General features: G+C 42.1%; 2 protein-coding genes across 2 annotated transcripts; both read right to left on the bottom strand.

Moving 5' to 3' along the window:
* Positions 1–1,817: 1,817 nt before the first annotated feature.
* Positions 1,818–4,834, bottom strand: LOC133442539 (extracellular calcium-sensing receptor). The gene is made up of 6 exons (XM_061720547.1): positions 4,746–4,834; positions 4,367–4,652; positions 3,693–4,280; positions 3,227–3,349; positions 2,889–3,012; positions 1,818–2,719 (listed from the first exon to the last, which is right to left on the bottom strand). The coding sequence occupies exons 1-6, from the start codon at positions 4,832–4,834 to the stop codon at positions 1,818–1,820; spliced, it is 2,112 nt and encodes a 703-aa protein (XP_061576531.1).
* Positions 4,835–10,460: 5,626 nt separating this feature from the next.
* On the bottom strand, positions 10,461–14,699 carry LOC133442538 (extracellular calcium-sensing receptor-like). The gene is made up of 5 exons (XM_061720546.1): positions 14,553–14,699; positions 12,061–12,126; positions 11,856–11,973; positions 11,483–11,599; positions 10,461–11,374 (listed from the first exon to the last, which is right to left on the bottom strand). The coding sequence occupies exons 1-5, from the start codon at positions 14,697–14,699 to the stop codon at positions 10,461–10,463; spliced, it is 1,362 nt and encodes a 453-aa protein (XP_061576530.1).
* Between the last annotated feature and the right edge of the window lie 8,344 nt (positions 14,700–23,043).

Below are 23,043 nucleotides of genomic sequence, written 5' to 3'. Positions count from 1 at the left end.
ACAGAATAGCTTATACTAAGTAAAAAAGTTTGATACTTTTAAATACAGTCAGTCCGGAAAGTATTCAGAACGCTTCACTTTTCCCACATTCTTTTATGTTACAGCCCTATTGATAATAGGAATAAATTCATTTTTTTTCTCAGAATTCAACACAAAACACCCCATAATGACAACATGAAAGAAGTTTTGATGCGACTTTTGTAAATTTATTAAAAATAAAAATAACAAGAAATCATATGAGCATAAGTATTCATAACGTTTGCTTAATACTTTGTAGAAGCTCCTCTGGCAGCAATTACAGCCTCAAGTCTTTTTGAATAGGTTGCTACAAGTTTGGCACACCTATTCTTGGGCAGTTTTGCCCATTCTTCCTTACAGACCCTCTCAAGCTCCATCAGGTTGGATGGGGAGCGTCGGTGTACAGCCATTTTCAGATCTCTCCAGAGATGTTGGATGGGATTCAGGTCTGGGCTCTGGCTGGGCCACTCAAGGACATTGACATGGTTTTTCTGAAGCCACTCCTTTGATATTTTGGCTGTGTGCTTTGGGTCGTTGTCCTGCTGAAAGATGAAGCGTCGTCCTAGTCTGAGGTCAACATCACTCTGGATCAGGTTTTCATCCAAGATGTCTCTGTACATGGCTGCATTCATCTTTCCCTCAACCTGACTAGTCGCCCAGGTCCTGCTGATGAAAAACACCCCCACAGCATGATGCTGCCACCACCATGCTTCACTGTAGGGATGGTGTTCTCCAGGTGATGAGCGGTGCCTGGTCTCCTCCAAACACGACGCGTGGAATTCATGCCAAATAGTTCAATCTTTGTCTCACCAGACCAGAGGAATTTTTTTCTCATGGTCTGAGAGTCCTCCAGGTGCCTTTTGGCAAACTCCAGTCGGGCTGCCATGTGCTTTTTAGTAAGGAGGGGCTTGCGCCTGGCCACTCTACCATACAAGCCTGATTGGTGGATTGCTGCAGAGATGGTTGTCCTTCTTGAAGTTTCTCCTCTCTCCACAGAGGAACGCTGGACAGAGTGGCCGTCGGGTCCTTGGTCACCTCTCTGACTAAGGCCCTTCTCCCCCGATTGCTCAGCTTAGGCGGGCGGCCAGCTCTAGGGAGATTCCTGGTGGTTCCAAACTTCTTCCATTTAAGGATGATGCAGGCCACAGTGCTCACTGGGACCTTCAAAGGAGCAGAAATTTTTCTGTACCCTTCCCCAGATTTGTGCCTCGAAACAATCCTGTTTCGGAGGTCTGAAGACAATTCTTTTGACTTCATGTTTGGTTTGTGTTGCAACATGCACTGCCAACTGTGAGAGCTTATATAGACAGGTGTGTGTCTTTCCAAATCAAGTCCAATCAACTGAATTCACCACAGGTGGACTCTGATTAAGCTGTAGAAACAACTTGAGAGAGATCAGTGGAAACAGAATGAACCAGAGCTCAATTTTGAGCTTCATGGCAAACGTTCTGAATACTTATGCACAGGTGATATTTAGAGTTTTTTATTTTTGATAAATTTACAAAAATCATAACAAAACTTCTTTCATGTTGTCATTATGGGGTATTTTGTGTAGAATTCTGAGAAAAAAAAGGAATTTATTCCTATTATCAATAGGGCTGTAACATAAAAGAATGTGGGAAAAGCGAAGCGTTCTGAATACTTTCCGGACTGACTGTATATAGGCTATCTACTTGAAAAAAGACAATACATTTCTACTCTGTGTCATAGTATTCATTGGTGAACAGTGTGGGATAGTGGGATAGGAACTTGCAATGTTGCTTTACTCATATGGTTTCATTACGCCTTTTGAATTCAAATCATATTTTTTTGTTACGTGTTCCCATGACATGCCTTTTGGTGTTTTTCTCTGGCTTTATCAATATTATGTAACATTTAGGTGCAAAAATGCTAATTAATAAGCCAAATGCTGATGACAAAATTGCAAATATTTCCACAGCTACAGTGAACTTGCCAGGAGAGCTGACATATGCAGGTATGAAGGTGATCCAGACTGCACAGAATATTAACATACTGAATGTAATAAATCGGGCCTCATTAAAGATGTCAGGCAACTTTCTGGCAAGAAATGCAAAGGCCAAACATATTAAAGCAAGGATCCCAATGTATCCCAGTACTATGTAGAAGGCTGCCTCGGAGCCTGTGTTGCATTCTAAGACAATTTTCTTATTGCTGTATTTGAAAACTTTGTCTGGGAATGGTGACTTGAGCTTCAGCCACAATATACATATCACCACTTGAATCAAAGTGCAGGAGCAAACAATGATCCTTTGCTGCACAGGACCAAACTTTCGTACAAATTTGTTCCCAGGGTATTTGGCTTTGAAAGCTGTTACAACAACAATAGTTTTCCCCAAGATACAGGAAATGCAAAGTGCAAAAGTCACTCCAAAAGCTGTGTGACGCAGCCTGCATGTCCAGAATGTTGGTCTGCCGATGAAAGTGAGAGGGCAGAGGAAACACAGGAAAAGAGAAAACAACAAGAAGCAGCTCAGCTCTGAGTTGCTGGCTTTTATTACAGGCGTTTCTCTGTAGTGGATAAAAACCATCATTGTTACCAATGAAAGGGAGGCCCCGAGCAGGGATACAACTGTCAGAGCTATTCCCATGGGCTCACGATATGTCAGGAATTCAAGTGTTTTGGGAATGCACTCATCTTTCCTGTGATTGGACCAAAATTCCTGTGGACAGGGTGTGCAGTCTGTTGCGCCTGTTGAGGTAAACACAGATGACTGGATGTTTGCATTTTACCTCAATAAACATCTATATTGTGCATTAACACATTGACTTAAACACAACAGATTTACCACTGAATACATATCTCTTTTTAGTCAGGAAGAATGAAAGATTTCTGCTTTGTGTCTGTCTACCTGTTGAGTTGGCTATAGTTCCATCAGCACATGGAATACAGTCAAAACAGCATGTTGGTTTTCCTTTCATTTGAGCTTTCCTGGTTCCTACCGGACAAACATTAGAGCACACTGATGTTGGAACCTAAATTAATTAGAAAAAAAAAAATAGAATAATGCAGTCATGATCATTTCATTTTTTGATTCAAAAGGATAAATGCTGTAGTCTAGAAACTTGTTGCATGAAAGCATATATTTACTGTTTTTCCTGTCCTCCACACTATCTTCTCCTCCTGGATGCTGAGTTCATGATCACCATTTTCAGCAGATGCAAAATGCCCCACTGTGACATGTTGCACCTCCCCATTTTTCAGCTTCCAGTTAATAATGTCATAGGAAGCCGGAGGGTCCCCATTCTCATCAAAAAACACATCATCTCCAAACTGATTCCTGAAATTCACCCTCTGTAAGTGATCAGTAACCTGTAACAAGATATTAATATGATCTGACTTAGTATTTATTTTCACTACAGGTGAAAATATATAAAATTGATTCCATTCAATTTGGCCATTTAATTGCAGTAGTTCTTACCTCTTTTGGGTGGATTTCCAATATATTCAGACATTGCTTCATTGGTTTTGTTCCTGCTGGTTGGCAGAATACCAGCTGATGGAGAGCATGTGCAATGGCATAAACAGCTTTGTACACATTATAAGACACCCTGAGCTGCGTGACATCAAAAAACACATCCTGGGAATCCATTAATGTTTCATTGCCCATGCATGCATTTGCTTTTAGAGAACCTGTGTGAATTCTAGGTGACACAGGTTCACAGCCCAAAATGATCCCCCAGAAATCCTTTACAAAGTCTTCTTCTGGATCTACGTAAGGATTAATACCTGTGAGAAATGGCTTCAGCTTAGGGATAGCCATTTTCTGCACCACGAACCCAAGGGCTCCACCAAAAGAATGATAGATTTCAGGTGTGGAGGGTCGCGGTGCTGTTATCCATGCTTCACTTGCAATCCACTGAATTCCTGTGATGTTCTGTTTCACTACCTCTAACATCAAAGGGTATAGGTCACCCTCGGGAGTAAAAGCCAAGATTACCTTGACAGTTGATTTTTTGATCATTTCCACAACATCCAGAATTTTCTCCATCGAGTATGTTCGCAAAACCGTACCAACAAATGCAATGCAAACCCCAAATTTTTTCACCTCTTCAGTAAAAGCCAGAATACCATTCCTCCCATAATCGTTGTCTGACTGTATAGCTCCAATCCACTCCCAACCAAACTGTTGGACCAGAGCTGCCAGCGCTTTTGCTTGAAAGTAGTCGCTGGGGATTGTCCGAAAAAAGGTAGGATATTTAGTTCTGTCACTCAGGCAGGCACATGTCGAGAAGTAACTTACCTAGGAAAAAAACAAAAGCCACAATACGAGAAATGAACAGTCTCATAGAGATCAGTGTGAATAAACTATACATTTTCTTCTCTTACAATTGGGACTTGAAATGGTCCAAGAGCTCCAGCCACAACAAGAGACTGAGTTGATCCTGACTCTGCTATGACAGCAGATATTGCTGGAGGACAAGGAGAGGCTGATGCCATCTCCTCTCGGCCACGAGCCAGAGTAAATGCAGCTCGTAACGTATTAGTGGGAGATGCACAAGAGTTGAGGATCCAGTAACCTAGAGATATGTTCGGAAGGAGAGCAGGATCTTTGTTGATCTCTTCAATTGCAAATATCATCACTTGGGTCCACCGAAAGACTCGCAGGTCAAACCTGAAAAACAAGTAAGCTATAGAATCACAAATTAAAAGATACATTTCAAAAGATAAGAATAAACAAGCACAAAACGTGTGTTTTAAATCATACCCTTTACAGATCGCTGCAGGAGGCTCCCTATCAAACGTAAAATAGCTGCTGATCTCTTTGTTGAGAACTGGAAAAATGCCCCCGATCATGATATCACCAGCCTTAAACAAACTTTGCATATTGAATTTACCAAATAAGTCACAGCCATACACTGTGTTCATATAGAGAACACACAGAAATATGACTTCAGCTCTTTGCATGTTTGTGCTGCATCATCAAATGAAGATGAGTACGCAGCTCTTATAACAGGTGTGTGACATGCAGACCAATGTGTTATCGTCATGAAAAGTAGTTATATGTCTCATGAGGCACAACTACCTTAGATTGGTACAGGAAATGAGGATTACAATTTTCAAACTGCCCTTTTCACTAATGTGCACACACAGATACAAAATTTCTTAATGTTGTGCCACAAAGGGAGTGCTGGTTTATTAAAGAGTCATTAATAATTGCCCTATGATATTTATCAGGAAATAATAACTTAACAGCAAAATATGTCTAAAAGTCTGTTATTTCATGCGTGCCAGCTTGTTACCTTGGCTGGCGTTACAGAATAACTGAAGGAAGGAGTCCAAGCACAGACCTTTGCAATCAGCAAATGTGACAAATATGTATAAAATAGACACAAACAACTTATCTCATTCAAATGAATGAGAATTTATTCAACACAAGTGTAAAAGATACTGAAACAACGCTGGGGATAAAGTTCTGATACCTAAACTACACTTAAGCAAACAACTAATTAAACATTAAACACAAACTTCAGATTATATGTGTGTGCGTGTATGTGTGTGTGTGTGTCAGTGCGTATGCACATGTCTGTGTGTCGTGCGTGTGTCACGACAGCTGTTCATACATGTGGTGGCAAAAGAAAGATGGCTGACTCAGATTCAAAATGGCGGACGAGATTTCGTGTCATCCAGTGAGAACAAAATAAATTTATGGAAAAGATAAGAGTGTACGTGTGTATGCAGGGGTTAGTAGGAGAGAATGAGAGGAATAGAGAAGAAAGTTAAACCCAATCAGAGAACCAAGCTTTTCTGATGATTTCCATAGAGATGCACCACTTACAAAGATGCATGCATCTTTGTAAGTGAAGAAAAAGGTGGTTTGGTCCGGCAGACCACCTTTCCTTGGTGAACAGCTGGATGGTTATGCTCCGCGGATGATCCTGGCAAAGAGCAGCTCTCTCTCTCCTACTCTACCCTCATTTGGTCCCTGGGTCTCTTGATCACTTGTTTTCTCTTTCAATTACAGTTACATGTGATAAAAACGGACATTCCTATTGTTTGGCCACAGTCCTGTTGTTGAACATGGAAAGACTTGATTTCAATTCTGAGGCATAATTCTGAGGCCTATCTCTGAGGCTAGCCTTGATTTCTTACAGCCGACCGCATGGTTTGAAATAAAGGAACCTCCATAACGATTCAAAGCCCCAGCAGGCTTTGCAATTACGGCCCTTCGGTGATAAGGAATACCACCCTCATTGGGCATAGACCAAAATGCAGGAGGGGCCATTGTCGATTTATGGCAGCCTGGGCTTGGCAATAAAGAGCAGGCTCCCTCCTTTCTCTTCTTCTTTTCCTCCTCTCTTGCTCCCAAGATCTCTTTTACCTCGGACCTGTCCACGGCCCCATGGAGTTCTCTGGGAGCTATGAAGAAGGCCACAGCTCCTATTTTAGCATAAAGAGCTACTAGCAATGGGGTGGCCTTCTCCATATCATGCCTGAAGAAGCATCTGGTTGCCTTGAAATGGCAACCATAGTCTGCAGCGGTGCAACGAGTGACCCGCAAATGTTCCGAGCCCCATATGAGCTGAACGAGGGACCCTTGCATGCCTCGACGTGAACACTTTTGGACCGACCTGGAGCTGAAGGAGGCCCAGCTGCTGTGCCCATGCGTTCTCCTCAGTGTGGAACAGGAGAGAGTCACTCTTTATCAGGATCACCTGTGGAGCGTAACCTTCCAGCTGTTCACCAAGGAATGCTGACCGGGCAGAACAAACCACCTTTTTCTTCAAATAAAAAGATCCACATAAGAGGCTGTTTTGTGTCTTGGCAGAGAAACATAGTTAACACATTTAACTAGCTTAGTTTTGCATTGTGAGCCAGAGCGCTGATCCCGTCACAACTCTTTTATTAGTTTAAGTGTGTTTGTTTATTTTATCGTTTGTCTACTGTTGCATCCACGTTGCTGGATCTTGATGACATGCTCTTCCACAACAGAAAACAAAGCCCTTCCTTATTTACCAGTTGAATGACCAGAGCGCACATGTGAAGTTAGTTTCACATTGGTCTCTGTGTGGGAAACATCAGAAGAACTTGATTTCCCGGTAGTGAGAAGTTATTCTAGTGTCTTGGGTTTTACTTTTCTCCTCTCACCCTCTCCTACTGAGCCCCCCACATACACATACACTCTTATCTTGGCCATAAAGCCTCCAAGTTTGTTTTACACTGGATGAGAGGAAATCTCGTTCGCCATTTTGAGTAATGCGAGACTCAGTCACCACGTGACTTTGTCAGCCATCTTTCTTTTGCCTCGCCACGTGTATGAACAGCCATCGTGACACACTCACACACACACACACATACTGACACACATACTGACACACACACACACACACACACACACACACACACACACACACACACACACACACACACACACACACACACACACACACACACACTCACACACGTATATAATCTGAGGTTTGTGTTAATGTTTAGTTAGTTGTTGTTTATGTGTAGTTTAGGCATCAGCATTTATCCCAAGTGTTGTTTCATTATTTTTTAACACTTGTGTAAATAAATACATTCTGATTCATTTGAATGAGATAAGTTGTTTGTGTTAATTTTATACATATTTGTCACAGCTGCTGGTTGCAAATGTCTGTGCTCGGACTCCTCACTCACAAAAACCTAACGTTGGGTTGACGTCTAATGTTAGAAGGTAACACTGACTAGATGTTTGATGATGGCTGTTTGCCAACACTACATAGTTAGTTATGTAACGTTGTCTGACGTTGCAACCCGTATCCAACCAATGACCGACTTTAATCCGTCAACTGAGTGGTCCGACAATCAATCAAGCGGAGAGGCTTCATCACTTACCAAAGTTGCACTAAAACATTTTGGAATATTTTTGAGCACATAAAACTGGTTCAATGTCAGTGAGCACAACATAATTCATACATATCGCATACCTGATTATAGGGCGGACTGCCAATTTTTAAGAAAAATTAAGGATTTTAACCTGTGAAAATACGTGCGAAAAAATAAGTGCAAAAATATGTTATATACATTTTTATATATATAGAATACATATATAGTTTTCAAATATTATATTTTTCTATTTTTCAAAACACACGTACTTCCGTATTATAACACATGCCACAATGTGATTTTGAGATAATGTCTGCTTTGTATTGTTCAAATTTAAACAACCAATTTTTTTTTCCTTTTTATCCCCGATTTTTTTCCCATTTTTACCACCCCGTGGTATTGCCACCCCCTACCAACCCCGGGAAGGCCCCACACTGAGCTCAGGTCTCAGGAGTAGGCAGGCTGCTTCTTTTCACCAGAAAGGGTGGGGTTTCTCTGGCCGGACGTAGCGCGTGGAAGGATCATGTTATTCCGGCCAGATCCTCCCTCACATTAGCTACCAAGGGAACACGGGGAGAAACTCCACACAGAAAGGCCCTTTCGCCAACCCCACCCAGGGTGTGGGCGCTGAAGTCATGGGGGAACTAACACGCACTTCAGGGCCCACAGCGTCCCCGGCGGGAATTGAACCCAGGACCTTTTTGCTGTGAGACGGCTGCACTACCAGCTGCGCCACTGTGCCCCTAAACAACCGATTTTAAGAGGAGCACTCCCCGCAGGGGCTCTAGAGAAGATTGGCTAAAATGTTAACTCCACCCCCTGAAACCAGGGGCCTGTACTACGAAGCGGGATTTGGGGTTAGCGAGGTAACTTCAGGTTTAACCCTGGGTTTTCAGGACTACGACGGTGGTTCACTTCTTAGCGGGGCACATCGCCATGGTAACTTATGCTGAACCGCTAACCTGCTCCGGAGCAGGTTATGTTCGAGATACAGATCGCCGGGTATAAAAGCACCGCCCACTGACCAATCAGCTCTCTTGGAAAATGACATGCCCTTTCGAAGAGAATCCAAGTGGAGCTTGGTGCGCGGATCGTGAGAGGATCCCTCCGAAGAGAACGCGTATTCAGGGACCACCAAAACCCCTTTGCTTTCCCTGATGAGTACCTGTATGAACGATCCAAAAAAAAAGGAAAAAAAGAAAAAAGAGGTGGAGGAGAAAATAAAAAATAAATCAATCAATGAATAAATAAAACAAATCATCACCCAAAATCCGATGTACAGTCAATCCAAAACTAATACCAATTAAATAAATAAATCAAGAAGAAATGAAAAAGAAGATGCATTTGTAAGGGGATAGCAAAAAAGGGATTTTCAATTTCGTCCCTCGAACATTCTGAGAAGTCACTTTAAAATAATAAATACCCCCCTCCTGAAAAAATTAAAAATTTAATAAAATAAATAAAAAAACCCAATTCTTTGGTACAGCATCAGCACAAGTTATCGGTCAACAACAATAGTTATAGAACCAATATATACAGGACTGTCTCAGAAAATTAGAATATTGTGATTTTCTGTAATGCAAACACAAAAACAAAAAAAATGTCATACATTCTGGATTCATTACAAATCAACTGAAATATTGCAAGCCTTTTATTATTTTAATATTGCTGATCATGGTTTACAGTTTAAGATTAAGATTCCCAGAATATTCAAATATATGTTTATATCCCTATGAATTTACGCATTTATACAGTCAGCGATCTTTTGCCAGCTGTCTTTCCTGCATTTTGCAGCTGCAACTGTGTTGCTTTTTGCCTGTATTATATGCCTATACTCATCATATTTCCGTAAAATTATTGTTTGCTCTTCGCTACTGAAATAAGCGGCTCTGACAGCGGACTTCTCCATGCTTGCGATTGGTCATGCGCTGAAAACACGGCCCCTTTTATGTGCACGCGCTCATATCCAGATTGGAGAAACCTGGGTTGATATACCGAGTTGATAACCGCCGTCGTGTGACCGCTTAGCGTGATTGCAATTGTCCCGCTTAGTGAATCTGGATAAGGAAAAGATATCCTGGATATGTTGAACTTGCTTCGTAGTACAGGCCCCAGGTGTTCTGAACAGAGGTATAGAAACATGCTTGAAAAGGGAGCTGTTGTACAGCCTCTATTTTGACTGAAGCCTGTCATCAAACAGCAAACAGTATTACACTTTTTCTTTATTACACAATGGTGTACTACTATTACTATTACCATTGTGAAGTCATACCACATTTTTCATTCCAAACAAAAAATATGAATGTAAAACATCTCAAAAGATTTATGGTTAACAAAACAACAACAAACAACAAAAATATTTCTATTTTAATGGCATGACCTTTTCAAAAAAAATATTATTTGAAAAGAAAAAAACATTCTCAAAATGACTTGATTTATTTAGTTTTATTATTTTTACGAAATACATATCCTACTTTATTCAACAGGGCACAAAAAGCAAAAATTACAGGTTGTAAAATGCAAAAAAATATAGCTGACTATGCATCTCACCGTGTACATGTTTTTTCCTCTCACATTAGGATTATTTTTGAGTAAAGTAAAGTGTTGTAAATTAAAGCGTTCTCGATGGTATTTTTACTACTACATTCTTTTTTGAGTTTTGTTCTGGCCTAAATATAATAATATAGCATTTTGGAGCAAAAATGCAAAGCAGCAGACCAAAACTTGATGCCAGGATGGCAAATATTTCTACAGCTACAGTGAACTTCCCAGGAGAGCTCACATATGCAGGGATAAACGAAATCCAGACTGCGCAGAATATCAGCATGCTGAAGGTGATCAATTTAGCTTCATTAAAGCTGTCTGGTAGCTTTCTTGCAAGAAAAGCAAGTATAAAACACAAGAGAGCAAGAATGCCAATATAACCCAACACAGCCCAGAATCCAACAGCTGAACCCACAGCACACTCTAAAATGATCTTGTCTTTATAGTACTGCATGTTCATATTTGGGAATGGTGGGTTTATTGTTAACCACAGTATACAGATAACAACCTGAATGAGGGTGAACATGAGAACAGTGATTCTCTGCTGTGCAGGCCCAAACCATCTCATCATATTGCTGTTTGGAAGTGTTGCCCTGAAGGCCATTAAAACCACTATTGTTTTTCCCAGAACACAAGTGATGCAGAGGACAAAGGTGATGCTGAAGGCTGTGTGTCGCAGCATGCAGGACCACTGAGATGGCCGTCCAATGAAGGTGAGAGAGCACAGGAAGCACAGCTTTAATGAAAACAGCAGCAGGAAGCTCAGCTCAGAGTTGTTGGCTTTTACGATGGGGGTCTCCTTATGAGTAAAAAATATTGTTGATACCAAAAGTGATAAAAACACACCAATGGTGCCAAGTGCAGTTAGGAGTGCCCCCATGATCTCCTTGTGTGAGAGGTATTCAGTAGGCTTCAGAACACACTTGTTTCTCTTTTCATTTGACCAAAGTTCAGGTGGACAGACCAAACAATCAGGAGAATCTGTGAGAAATATGAAATCATACAGAAACAGAAGTACAATTATGTTATGCTTTGCACAAATCATTACATCAGTATGGCAATGATTTTTTACTGGAAACCCTCCCTCACCTGACTGGTTACTAATTGTTCCTTCTGGGCACTCAAAGCAATCAAAGCAGCATAAAGGCTTATTCTTGTTTACTGCTTTTCGAGTCCCTGGTGGACACGGTTCTCTGCAGACGGATCTTGGCACCTGTTAAGGCAAAAAACAAGATGTTAAAACTCATTAATGAAAAGAAATATAAGTTGATATTATTACTTATATAAATTATATGTCTCTTATAGCTCCATAAAGAGCCAAAGTTGTGTAATATCAAAATTTAAATAACCTTGTTGCTGCTTCCTCCCCAGACTATTTTGGTGTGTTGATTTTGTTTGAATTTTTCCCCGTCTGGAAGAGAGGCATCATATTGACCAATATTCACTATTTCAACAGAGCCATCTTCTTTCATTTGCCAGTTGACTAGATCATACTGGGCACCAGAGTCCCCGTTTTCATCAAACACAACCTTGGCCCCATTCTTTGTGGTGAAGTTCACATATTTCATGTGTTCCAGCATCTACAGACAGATATTTAACACATCATTTTCAGGAGATTTAAAAGGATTACAAGATTTATATCCTGGCATAAATTCACCCAAACTTACCAACTTAGGGTCAACTTCCTCCTTCCTCACACAGGAATTTCCTGTAGGATTTGAGCCATTTTGACACTGCAGTAGTGTATGCAGGGCATACGCTATAGCATACACAGCTTTGTACACATTATTTTCTGCCGTGAAATATGTCACATCTGTGAAATCACTAAAGATTGTATGTAGATCCTCTTCACCAGTACACATAGTAGAGGTGTTTGATGGAGAGAAGCTGCAGTCAAAAAATGTCTCCCAGATGGATTTGATGATCTGACTGTGTGGTTCATCAGAGGGTTTGAAACTAAGAAGGAATTCACCAAGACCTGGTATGGACGCCCTCGGGAGGGCAAAACCTATTGCACCATGTAAAATATGCTTTCTGTTCTCAGAAGCGAGGTCTGTTTGTGTGATCCATGACTCACTGCCAACCCACTGTTTTCCAGTTATGTTATGAGCCTCCATTACTGACAGAAATGATTTGGCGTAAGACAAGGACATAAACATCAGTACAACCTTTGATGAAGACTTCCTCAGTGCCTCTATAATAGCATTCAACTTTTCCTGTGATTTCTTATAGTAAGGCAACCTGTATTCAATGCATATGCCATATTCCTTTGCTTCCTTAACAATGTCAGCTGTGCCTTGATTTGCATAGGTTCCCACAGAATAAATAATCCCAACCCAGCGCCAATCAAAGTATTTCATTAGCTGTACCAGAGCTGAGCTTTGGAAGCGATCACTTGGCACAGTTCTGAAGAATGTGGAGTAACGGCTTCTGTCACTTAAACAAGCACAGGTAGATAGGTGGCTCACCTTCAAAGAAAAGAAAAAGATGTTGAAAGCAACAGGACTGTGTGTGTGTTAAAGAATTTTCAATTAGTAATTTCTTCTCACCTGTGGAACTGATAGTACGCCGAGTATGGTGTTTATGTCGTCACTCACTCCAGATGACGAATGACCTAAGACAGCCACAGTCTGACCTCTGCAGCCCTGTGAATCATCCCCAGTCACGGCTTCTACAGCTGCTCTAATCAGGTTTTCACTCCCACAGCCATTGTATACCCTATAACCCAGACTCACTCCGGGGAGAAGTACAGACTCTCTGTTGATCTCTTCTATGGTAAAGATCATCGTCCTAGCAAATTTCAATTCTCTGTTGTTCCAGCTGCAAACACAGAACAAAGTATGAAATGTTAACCATGAACACTGTTTTAAAGATCATTATTTACACTACAACATATACAGTAGATAACATATATGCATTACATATTTGAGCATATTCACTTACGTTGTGCAGTATACATATGGTTGTGCCTGGTAGTTGTTATCTATAAGTGTCCTTTTACTAGTAAAAGAGAAAACCCCTCCAATTATAAGGTCACCTTCTTTAGAAAACTCCATGTGGCCTGTCTGCCCGATTAATCTGCAGGTCTGGTTCTCAGACTTTGTCTTGGCTAGCAGAGATAATATGATGATGGTGATCCAACCCATCATGAGCCACCCTCCCCTTTACTTAGGTGTGACCTGAGGCCTGACCTTTATAGGTTTTTTTCTGTTGAAAGAGAAATATCCCCAGACAGTGACAGCACATTCTGAATTCTCAAATGATGCTCTGTTTTTCATGCATCACTGAAGCAGATCCTGCATGCTGCGTATGCAGTAGAAAGACAAGTCTGATGGCGAGAGCCTATAGAATAATAATATGTAATAATATATTATGAATAAATGCCATATCATATACTGGCTGAGAGATTTCCGATTTTTCAGGTAAGAGTGGTGACTTTATGATATCTTTCTAAAAATTCCTTTTTTTATGCAGCTTATTAGACCAGAGCTCAAAAGTTGTGAAAGGAATTCGTTTTTACACAGATTGAATTAAAATGCTGACTTTAGAGACTTCAGAAATAATAACATTCTGGATCTCTGTATTAGGGATCTGTATACCACTCTGTTCCTGGAGTTGCCCTTTTGATCTCCACCTAGTACATCTCATGCCGTACTGCAGAATGAGGCTCCAAACCCCAAAACCAGTGGTGAAACCTGCTTCAGATGCTTAAGAATGCACTGACTAGGGATGCAGGAAACTGGAGGACCTTCCAGAGTTCCCAACCAGAACCCAACAACTAGAGCTGCCGCAATTAGTCAATATAGTAGGAGTAATCGACGATGACAATTCGTTGATGACAATTTTTTTTGTCAATGTGTCGACCACCTCTAATTTATTTTTGGTCTACAGTCTCAAATTCAGGTAACTCAAGTAATTCCGCTCCACACCACTAGTTTTTCTGTGTGTACCATGCTAGTAAAATTGTCTACCCTCTCTCATCCCTCCCCTGCATTGAGGGGGGATGGGGCGCTGGCTGTGGGGGTACCCGGGTTCGGGGCGCTGGCTGCGGGCGTACCCATGTCCGGGGCGCCGGCTGCGGGGGTACCCGGGTCCGAGGCGCCGGCTGCGGGGGTGCCCGGGTCCGGGGCGCTGGCTGCGGGGGATCCGGGACCATCACCGGAGCAGGGGCTGATGCGGCCAGGACCACCACCGACGACGCGCCCGAGACCACCGCCGGAACAGCGGCTAGCTGGGGCTGATGTCGACGCCGTCGCTCCAGAGCCTGGATAGCCTTGCCATTGTCCTTGCCATTGTCCAGTGCCATTGTAATTACACAAACCCAATTCGACGTAATCTCAAGAGATCGGACACAATATGAAATTTGGGGTTCGAAACCTTAGGATTTTTTTCTTTTTAGTGTACTTCTTGAAATTTTTCACATAGCAATAGTAAATAGTACATTCTTTCTCTCTCTCTCTCTGTCTGTCTCTCATACACGCACATACACACGCATGCTCTCACACACACACACACACACACACACACGCACACGCACACGCACACACACACACACACACACACACACACACACACACACACACACACACACACACACACACACACACACACACACACACACACACACACATGGAAGAGTGGATAATTCTAAAAGCACCACCCAATAATTGTGAGTCTTTTTGAAGTCTGTCATACTCTCTTCTTCTTCAGTGAATAGACATTGCATGTTCATAGCGGTGGCACAGACTCTTATTGGTTTTTCAAACATCTCTTAGCCAAATGGAAAACCAAATAATAGCCTGAACGAGGAAAGCCATGTCAACAGTATTTCATGATAGCATGTCTTTTCTAGCCCTGCGATGGACTGGCGACTTGTCCAGGGTGTACCCCTGCCTCTCGCTTGAAATTTAGCTGGGATAGGCTCCAGACACCCGTGACCCTGCAAAATATAGATAGGTATAGATAATGGATGGATGGATGTCTTTTCTATGCAATCAGAAAATACAATAGAGTAGTTATGTACAACGTATATAAGTAACAATAAGTGTTAACATTACCAGTGTACAAGCAACTAATTATACTGCAGAATTGTTAGCCTTAAAGTAATTTGCTCCATACTACTTTTATTTTCTGTGAAAAATAAGTCATCACAGTACCTTTGGTGAATAAAAATGGAATCCTTCTTGCAAATCTAAGTGATGCATAATCAATTTTATAATTCATGATTTGATAGTCTTTGTCATGGTTTGTTACTTGAACACCAGAGCTGTCATCAAAAAGGCCCAGCAGCGCATGTACTTTCTGAGAGTGCTCAGGAAGAACAAATTTGGAGAGGAGCTACTGAGAGCCTTCTACTCATCCACCATCCAGAGCATCCGACCAGAGATACTGGTAGATTTAAGTAGATTAATCAAGGTGAAGCTGAATATTTCTAAATCAGGACATCACTGCTATCCTGCCATGTGACTAGGACATTGAGGGATCTTAATATCCTCATTAGCCTGAGTGTCTTCCAAGCATATCAGGGGTCCAGCTTCTGGGAAACATTTGCATACAATTCAAAGCGTGATTGTACCCTCCCGCTATAATGCCTTTTCCGATCACGGAGGGCTTCAATATCCACCCACGCCTATCAAAGTGGGGGAAGATATTCCACTACTCTGACTGACGTACGCACGTACGTCTCTCTTTGTGGAGGCGACTTCGTTTTGTACGCTCCTCTTTGTTCTCCCTTAAGCGCCTTTGATTCGCAGTGCTGTATCAAGCAAGGTGCGAGAGGGCCCGTGGTGTCGGCTTTCACAGGGATGGCAGCTGGGAGCTGTTCTCACATGCTCTTTAATTCTTTAATTACAGTATACTGCAGAGTTGTTTGCCTTAAAAAGTAATTTGCTCCATACTACTTTTATTTTTGTGAAAAATAAGTCATCACAGTACCTTTGGTGAACAAACATACATCCTTGCAAATCTTAGTGATGCATAATCAATTTTATTATTCATGATTTGATACTTGTACACCAGAGCTGTCATCAAAAAGGCCCAGCAGCGCCTGTACTTTCTGAGAGTGCTCAGGAAGAACAATGTTGGAGAGGAGCTACTAAGAGCCTTCTACTCATCCACCATCCAGAGCGTCCTGCTGTACAGCAACACAGTGTGGTTCTCCCACTGCACTGAGGCAGTGGGGCAGAGGCTCCAGAGGGTGGTGAGCACAGCAGAAAGGATCATCGGCTGCCCCCTCCCCTCCCTGAGGGACATCCACACCTCCCGTTGTCTGAGCAGAGCTCAGGCGATCATCTCAGACTGCACCCACCCTGCCTTTCATCTGGTTGACCTGCTGCTCTCAGGCAGACGCTACAGGTCAATCAAAACAAGAACAAAGACACTCAGGAATAGCTTCTTCCCTCAGACTGTCACCACACTGAACACACACATACACCTCCTCCCCTCCCTGCTCTCCAAATCGATCACATACACATGTAGCCCTCCCAACCAACCTCCCTTATACCTGATGACACCTCGAGCATGGGAGCTGAACTGGAGGGAGTCCACAAAAATATTAAACTTTAACTGGGTTTACTTAAACCTAGAGCGTATGACTCGGACTAGGATGCAGAGCGGCCTGGTTAGCTTATTTTATAGCTACATTGTTATTATAAACCATAATACTCCCATGCATGTACCTTTAACACACTACAGCCCTGATAACACCACATTCAAATAAACATTTATGACTGCAAATACACAACAGGAAGAAGTGTTTTATTACAAAAAAAGAAAAACATAGGCCATCACCCTTTACTTTAACCTGGTGATCCTTGACTTCATCAAAATAAAACAAATATAAATACCCGGGTTTTGCAAGTCAGTTAAGGCACCATATCGTTGGTGCGCTTGGTGAGTTGGAGCTCATATCCTTGTGGAAGTGTTTCTCAGTACTCACGAATAACCGCAGTTCCCTCAAACCCTTGCTCAGAGGAGTAAGGTGAAAAAAGTGATGAAAAACACGAGCCCTGCTGCCACATCCTCATGCAGCAGCAGCAGTCTCCCTGGCGACAGCGTAGATCCTGAGCGCTCTATACAGCAGCAGCAGATCAGCGGCAGGCAGGCAAGAAGGTCGTAGACACACTAAGCATGCATTTAAAACACTAATAAACTCACTGTTCGTTCTCATAAATGTTCATATTGCTACCCGATCAAAAAAAATGTTCATAATCACTCGGTGCACAATATTTCTCCCTCACACACACGCGGTCTCCTTCCAGTTAACCGTGACGCAGCTAACGCTAGCTCTACACACAACGATAATGGCATCTCGGACACTCAGTTCACTCTACCGGCTATAAACGCTCTGAACTTGCTCACTTACTCATTTGGTACCAGTAATACTCAAAACAGACCCTCCAGTTTAAGATATCAGTAACACCAGTAACTTTAAACGCTTTCATAAAACTTACAACTACTTTTCATTGTCGTCACTCTTTTTCCTCGTCTCATCTCCGTTACCAGCCTCAGCCTAACATCTCCTCTCTCGCTTTTTTAGCCCCGCCCCCCTCCGAAGGTAGGTAGCTTACACACATCTCTGACAGGCACGGATTGGCTAAACAACAGATACCTGGCTAATCAAATAAACAACCGAAACATCATTAAATATTCACAGACCATGGAAAACTTGGGACATTTTAGTACCTTACCCCACGTGAAGTGCACTTATTATTTCTCAGTATTAATTCAACTGATTTCACCATATAGCTAATTTAACTGGCAATATTTCAAAATATAATGACTATTTGTAAACTTCAAACACATGAAATAACATATAATTTATAGCAGGGCGGTACACACACAAACAACACCCCCCACCCCCTCTCCCCCTCCCCACAGTCGGACTGCTGCTACTTGAAGTTATATGTTTGCAATGCTGCACTGTTGCACATTTTTGTATATATACCATTTTACAGTCTATTTTATTTTGTACTATTTTGTTTTATACTTATTTTACTTACATTTTTTTTTAAGGAAAACACCACTCCGTGCTGCTTTTAATTTCGTTGTGTGACTCGTATAATGAAAATAAAAAGTCTGAATACTTCCTGTTTTATTTTGAAGCCTCTGTCTTTGTGTTTGAGATCTTGTTTGATCTTCCTGTTTCCCATCAGTCCTGATCGTCTGCACCCGTGTCTCGTTAACCCTTGTGTATATCTGGTCTTGTCTTTCCCTTGCTCCCTCCTGGTCCGTACGGTTTCCTCCCTCTGTGTTTTCCACGTCAGGTTTTGGTAGTTTTATGTTGGCACGTTCATGTTCTGGTGTGAAGATGAAGTTGAAGATGAAGATGAATCTTTGTCTCCCTTAGGAGAAATTTGTCTTGGACACGAGGCACGGCGACAATCATACTCCAACAAACATAGAAACAACCCTGAAGTCTTTGCCCAAACATAGAATCAAACTACACTATAATTAACCCACATCAGTTCCCACTCCCAGAAAACCCATTACACAATACCCCTGAGTAGAAGAAAAAACTTATTGCACAGAGCCCGACTGAACTTATTGCACGGATGTCCACATTATTGCACTGACCTACACAAAAGAAACCTACACATTATTGCAAAGCCCGACTAATCATATTGCATAAATGTCCACATTATTGCACTAACCTACACAAAAAGAAACCTACACATTATTGCAAAGCCCGACTAAACATATTGCACAATTGTCCACATTATTGCACTGACCCACACAGAGAAACTTACACATTATTGCACATTTCTTTCCTCACGTCACTCCCAATCTCTCTCACTCACTCACTCACACACACACACACACACACACACACACACACACACACACACACACACACACACAGTTCATCTCCTACTGTTCAGTAATTTAATTGATAGTGGGACAAATTAAAATTTATACCTGTTCAGTTTACACATGGGTTGCCTGAATCTTCTGCCTGAAGGCATTAGCACATACTCTTTATGCAGGATGTGGTTTGGGTCAGCAATGGCTTTTTGGCCTTGCTTCATCACTGTCTGCTCAAAAATCTCCTGGAGAGAGGATGGGGGCAGCAGACCAATTATTTTTCCTGCCCTTTTGATCAAATTCTGGAGTTGTGATCTAAATGTAATGGTCAAATTACCAAACCAAGTTGCGATGCCATATGAGATGCCATGTTTGTATCCATGAAAGAACTTGGATGGACCTGGGGCCAAGTGCAGCACTGGGCAGCAGACAGACAGCATTGGCGTTCATTGGTGAAGACCTTATGTGCTACCTAGCACGAAGAGGATTAAGTAAGTTAAGTAAGTAAGTTTGTATCCTGCTCGGCAGCGCTTTGGTTTTGTTTTGTCCGCCCCGAAGCCGACCCCTCAGATTTTGTCTGCCCCAAAGCCGGCTCCTCGGACTCTGTCCGTCCCGAAGCCGGCTCCTCGGACTCTGTCCGTCCTGAAGCCGGCCCCTCGGATTCTGTCCGCCCCGAAGCCGGCTCCTCGGACTCTGTCCGTCCCGAAGCCGGCCCCTCGGATTCTGTCTGCCCCTAAACTGGCCCCTCGGATTTTGTCCGCCCCGAAGCCGGCCCCTCAGATTTTGTCCCCCCCGAAGCCGGCCTCTCGGACTCTGCCTGCCCCCAAGGTGTCCCCGCGGTCTCGGTCCGCCCCGTCCCGAGAACGCCCGTCTGCCCAGTCCCCAGAACGCCGCTCTGCCCAGTCCCGAGAGTGTCCCTCTGACCCGTCTGCTTAGTCCCGAGAGTGTCCCTTTGACCCGTCTGCTTAGTCCCGAGAGTGTCCCTTTGACCCGTCTGCTTAGTCCCGAGAGTGTCCCTCTAACCCATCTGCTCAGTCCCAAGAAAGGCCCCCTGACCTTTCTCGCCGGTCTGCCTGGCCCCGAGGACGGCCCCCTGAGCTCTGACTATGTGTTGGTCTGACTAATAAATCACTACTTTTTGGAACTCCTGCCTACTGGTCTCTCTTGCATTTGGGTCCTCATAAAGCACTTCCTGACACTCTTCTGGCTAACAACAGGAATTATAGGAGCAATATCCAGCCGGAATATTCAATTCCCATCACACTGACACTATAGTCGTCAGCATTTGAAGTGGATCAAAACATTTAAACAAAGTTCTCTGAAGACAAAAACAGATATCAAAATTCTTCAATAACATGTAAGTGTGTTTTTCATTCATTTTGAATGATGACTAGTTTCCCTGGGTTTCATCTGTCCAAAGAAATCCAGGAAATGGAAGGCTTTATTTTACATGTTTTTTGGCAGAATCTAATTTGGCTGTCTTGTTCTTGAATGTAACCAGTGTTTTGCACCGTGTTGTAACCGTCTCTACTTAAAAACATTTGTTGATGTAGATGTTGACAGTGACACAGCTGCCTTCTCCAGGATGTTATTGGATCATCTTCTGGATCAGCAAGGGAAGGAAGTTATTGGCCATTTTCCACTAGTACCTACTCAGCGCGCTTCTACCCGCCACGCCCCCGTCTTGCGCTTTATCCCTACGGGCTGAGACGGGTGGAGGCGTGCCAAGCAGATACTTTTTTCTGTACCGAGGCTGCCGAGGTTCTAACTGGGCTGAGCCGGCACTATATCTGACGTCGTCACCCTCCACGCCACTGATTGGTCGGGGGCAGGGCCGTCAGACGTTTGAATCAGGAAGCGGGAGTCAGTGCGACAACGACTGGCTGCTCACAGCGATTTTATTATACAGCGCAAACGTTTGTTTGGTGATCCAACTCTGAGGTGCAGATGTTCATAAACCTGGTGGCTGACGAGATAATTAAAAAAGGGATGTAGACGGGCGATAAGGAACGATCAGATCCACAGGCACTCCGTTTTCTTCTCAGCCGCTCGCGGCTCCAGCTTATTTCTCATCAGCGCCGACACAAACAAAGGGGTTGCGCAATCGAGTACGTCACAGCAGATTCACCCCAATCCGCCCACTTGCATATTGATCTTCTCCATTACATTGACCAGTGATCTGATTGATTAAAAAGTAAACATTATGCCATGATCAGGAATTGCTTTAAATAAACACAAAAGTGACTTATAGGAAGAATTTTATTTTGTAACAATTTTCATATGTATAATTTGTATGTGTTTGAATGTAAACAATATCTAATAAAGCTACATGTAGAAATCAACCTAACAGACAGATGTTCATAATCGATCTGAATTACTAAATGTGTGCGATAAATAAGTACATTTATTCATGCTTTTTAATCTCTTACAGTCATTACACTTGCATTTACTTCAAGTTTATACAACATCCTTAATCATACAGTACCAATGATTCATATAACAAATAGCAGAAATTAATGGAGAATAGACACATCTTAACCTAATTGGTCATTTTTTTTAATATCCACTTTTATTTACTTTTTTGTGTGTTTACATTTCTATGTAAATTGTCAGGTGCAGTGCCTCTGAAGGAAGTTTGAAAGGTAACTTTAAAACAGCCTGTTGATCTCAATCACAAATACATACTTTGTTGGTGTCCTTGAATTTTGTTGGCATGTCAGCAGTCGCAGATGAGAAAGAAAGCTCAAAAAGGTTACTTGAGACAGGATGGATTGCAGGAAAAGAAGAAAGGAGACAAAAAAACTGTACAAAGAAGCCAGAAGCTCCATCTGGCATAATGCTGCCAATGATTTAAGTGTTGATCCATTATTACTTTCCATATGTATGTCAGACCAGTGTTTTATGCTTTTATTCTGGAAAGCGACTCTGAAGGTCATACAGAGCAACAACAGAACAACAAGCCGAAACCTTAATTTCTGCTGTGTGGGACAACACACTTTCATGACAGTATATCCAACTCTGCAGGCGATTAACACATGCACAGTTCTCCCCAGACCATAAAAGAAACAGAGCACCATCAAGTGCCACTCAGACGACTGGTGGACGGTGACCGACTGTGGAAAACAATGCATGGTCACTGTGAAAAGCATCACCATAGCGGAATTGTTTTTATGAACATGACTGACTCTGTTTGATATTTTCATTCTTGTTCTGTAGATTGCAAGCAGAAGCAAAGCTGTAAAAATTCCTCCAGCACATCCGCTGGAAACTGTAGGCTGCGCACCCCCCACTTTGCCTGTGACAGCAGTCAATTTGATGCTTTCTGTGGATGATGAAAGTTAAAGATTGTTATCATTTTTTTTAAAGAACACAGAGGTAGGCTCTTCTTGATAGGACAAGTGTATCTTACCTGGCTGCGTGTTTAATGTATTTTTTGAACAGAGGGTTGGACAGATCTCAGATGGCATCTGTTGATCAAATAGAAACATGTCACACACTTCACCCTACATTTTCATTCAAAAGCAGACTAGTAATATGATAGTATATAAGCTGCTTGCACACAATTTACCAAAATAAATCAACATAAAACTGAAAAAAATTTATGTAGCTATTTTACTGTATTATAATAATGTATTATGCAATGTGTCATTTGCTAAATTAGCTACAAATTACCTTAAAAAAACATGGCTGTGTGCAAATTGTATCACTTTTTAAAATGTAATATATCTACAGATGCATGAAGGAATCCATGTGAGCAGAAAATTCATTTCCTACTTCTGTAGTGTCAAATTACAAAACATACACCCATTGATGGTTGAAATGCATGTAGTTATACAGATTATTTTAAG

This window comes from Cololabis saira, chromosome 4 (genome assembly GCF_033807715.1).
Source record: "Cololabis saira isolate AMF1-May2022 chromosome 4, fColSai1.1, whole genome shotgun sequence".
NCBI lineage: Eukaryota > Metazoa > Chordata > Actinopteri > Beloniformes > Belonidae > Cololabis > Cololabis saira.
The sequence above is the reverse complement of the archived record's forward strand: the minus strand, read 5'-3'. Positions and strand labels throughout refer to the sequence as shown.

Coding starts and splice junctions, on each gene's coding strand:
- LOC133442539 (XM_061720547.1), bottom strand. CDS start 4,834: ATGATCGGGGGCATTTTTCCAGTTCTCAACAAAGAGATCAGCAGCTAT. Junction 3,350..3,692: donor TCATTTTGGGCTGTGAACCT/GTGTCACCTAGA, acceptor ATCTTGTTACAG/GTTACTGATCACTTACAGAG. Junction 3,013..3,226: donor GGAAGCTGAAAAATGGGGAG/GTGCAACATGTC, acceptor TAATTAATTTAG/GTTCCAACATCAGTGTGCTC.
- LOC133442538 (XM_061720546.1), bottom strand. CDS start 14,699: ATGGCACTGGACAATGGCAAGGACAATGGCAAGGCTATCCAGGCTCTG. Junction 12,127..14,552: donor CCGCATCAGCCCCTGCTCCG/GTGATGGTCCCG, acceptor ACACTACTGCAG/TGTCAAAATGGCTCAAATCC. Junction 11,974..12,060: donor AGGAAGTTGACCCTAAGTTG/GTAAGTTTGGGT, acceptor ATCTGTCTGTAG/ATGCTGGAACACATGAAATA.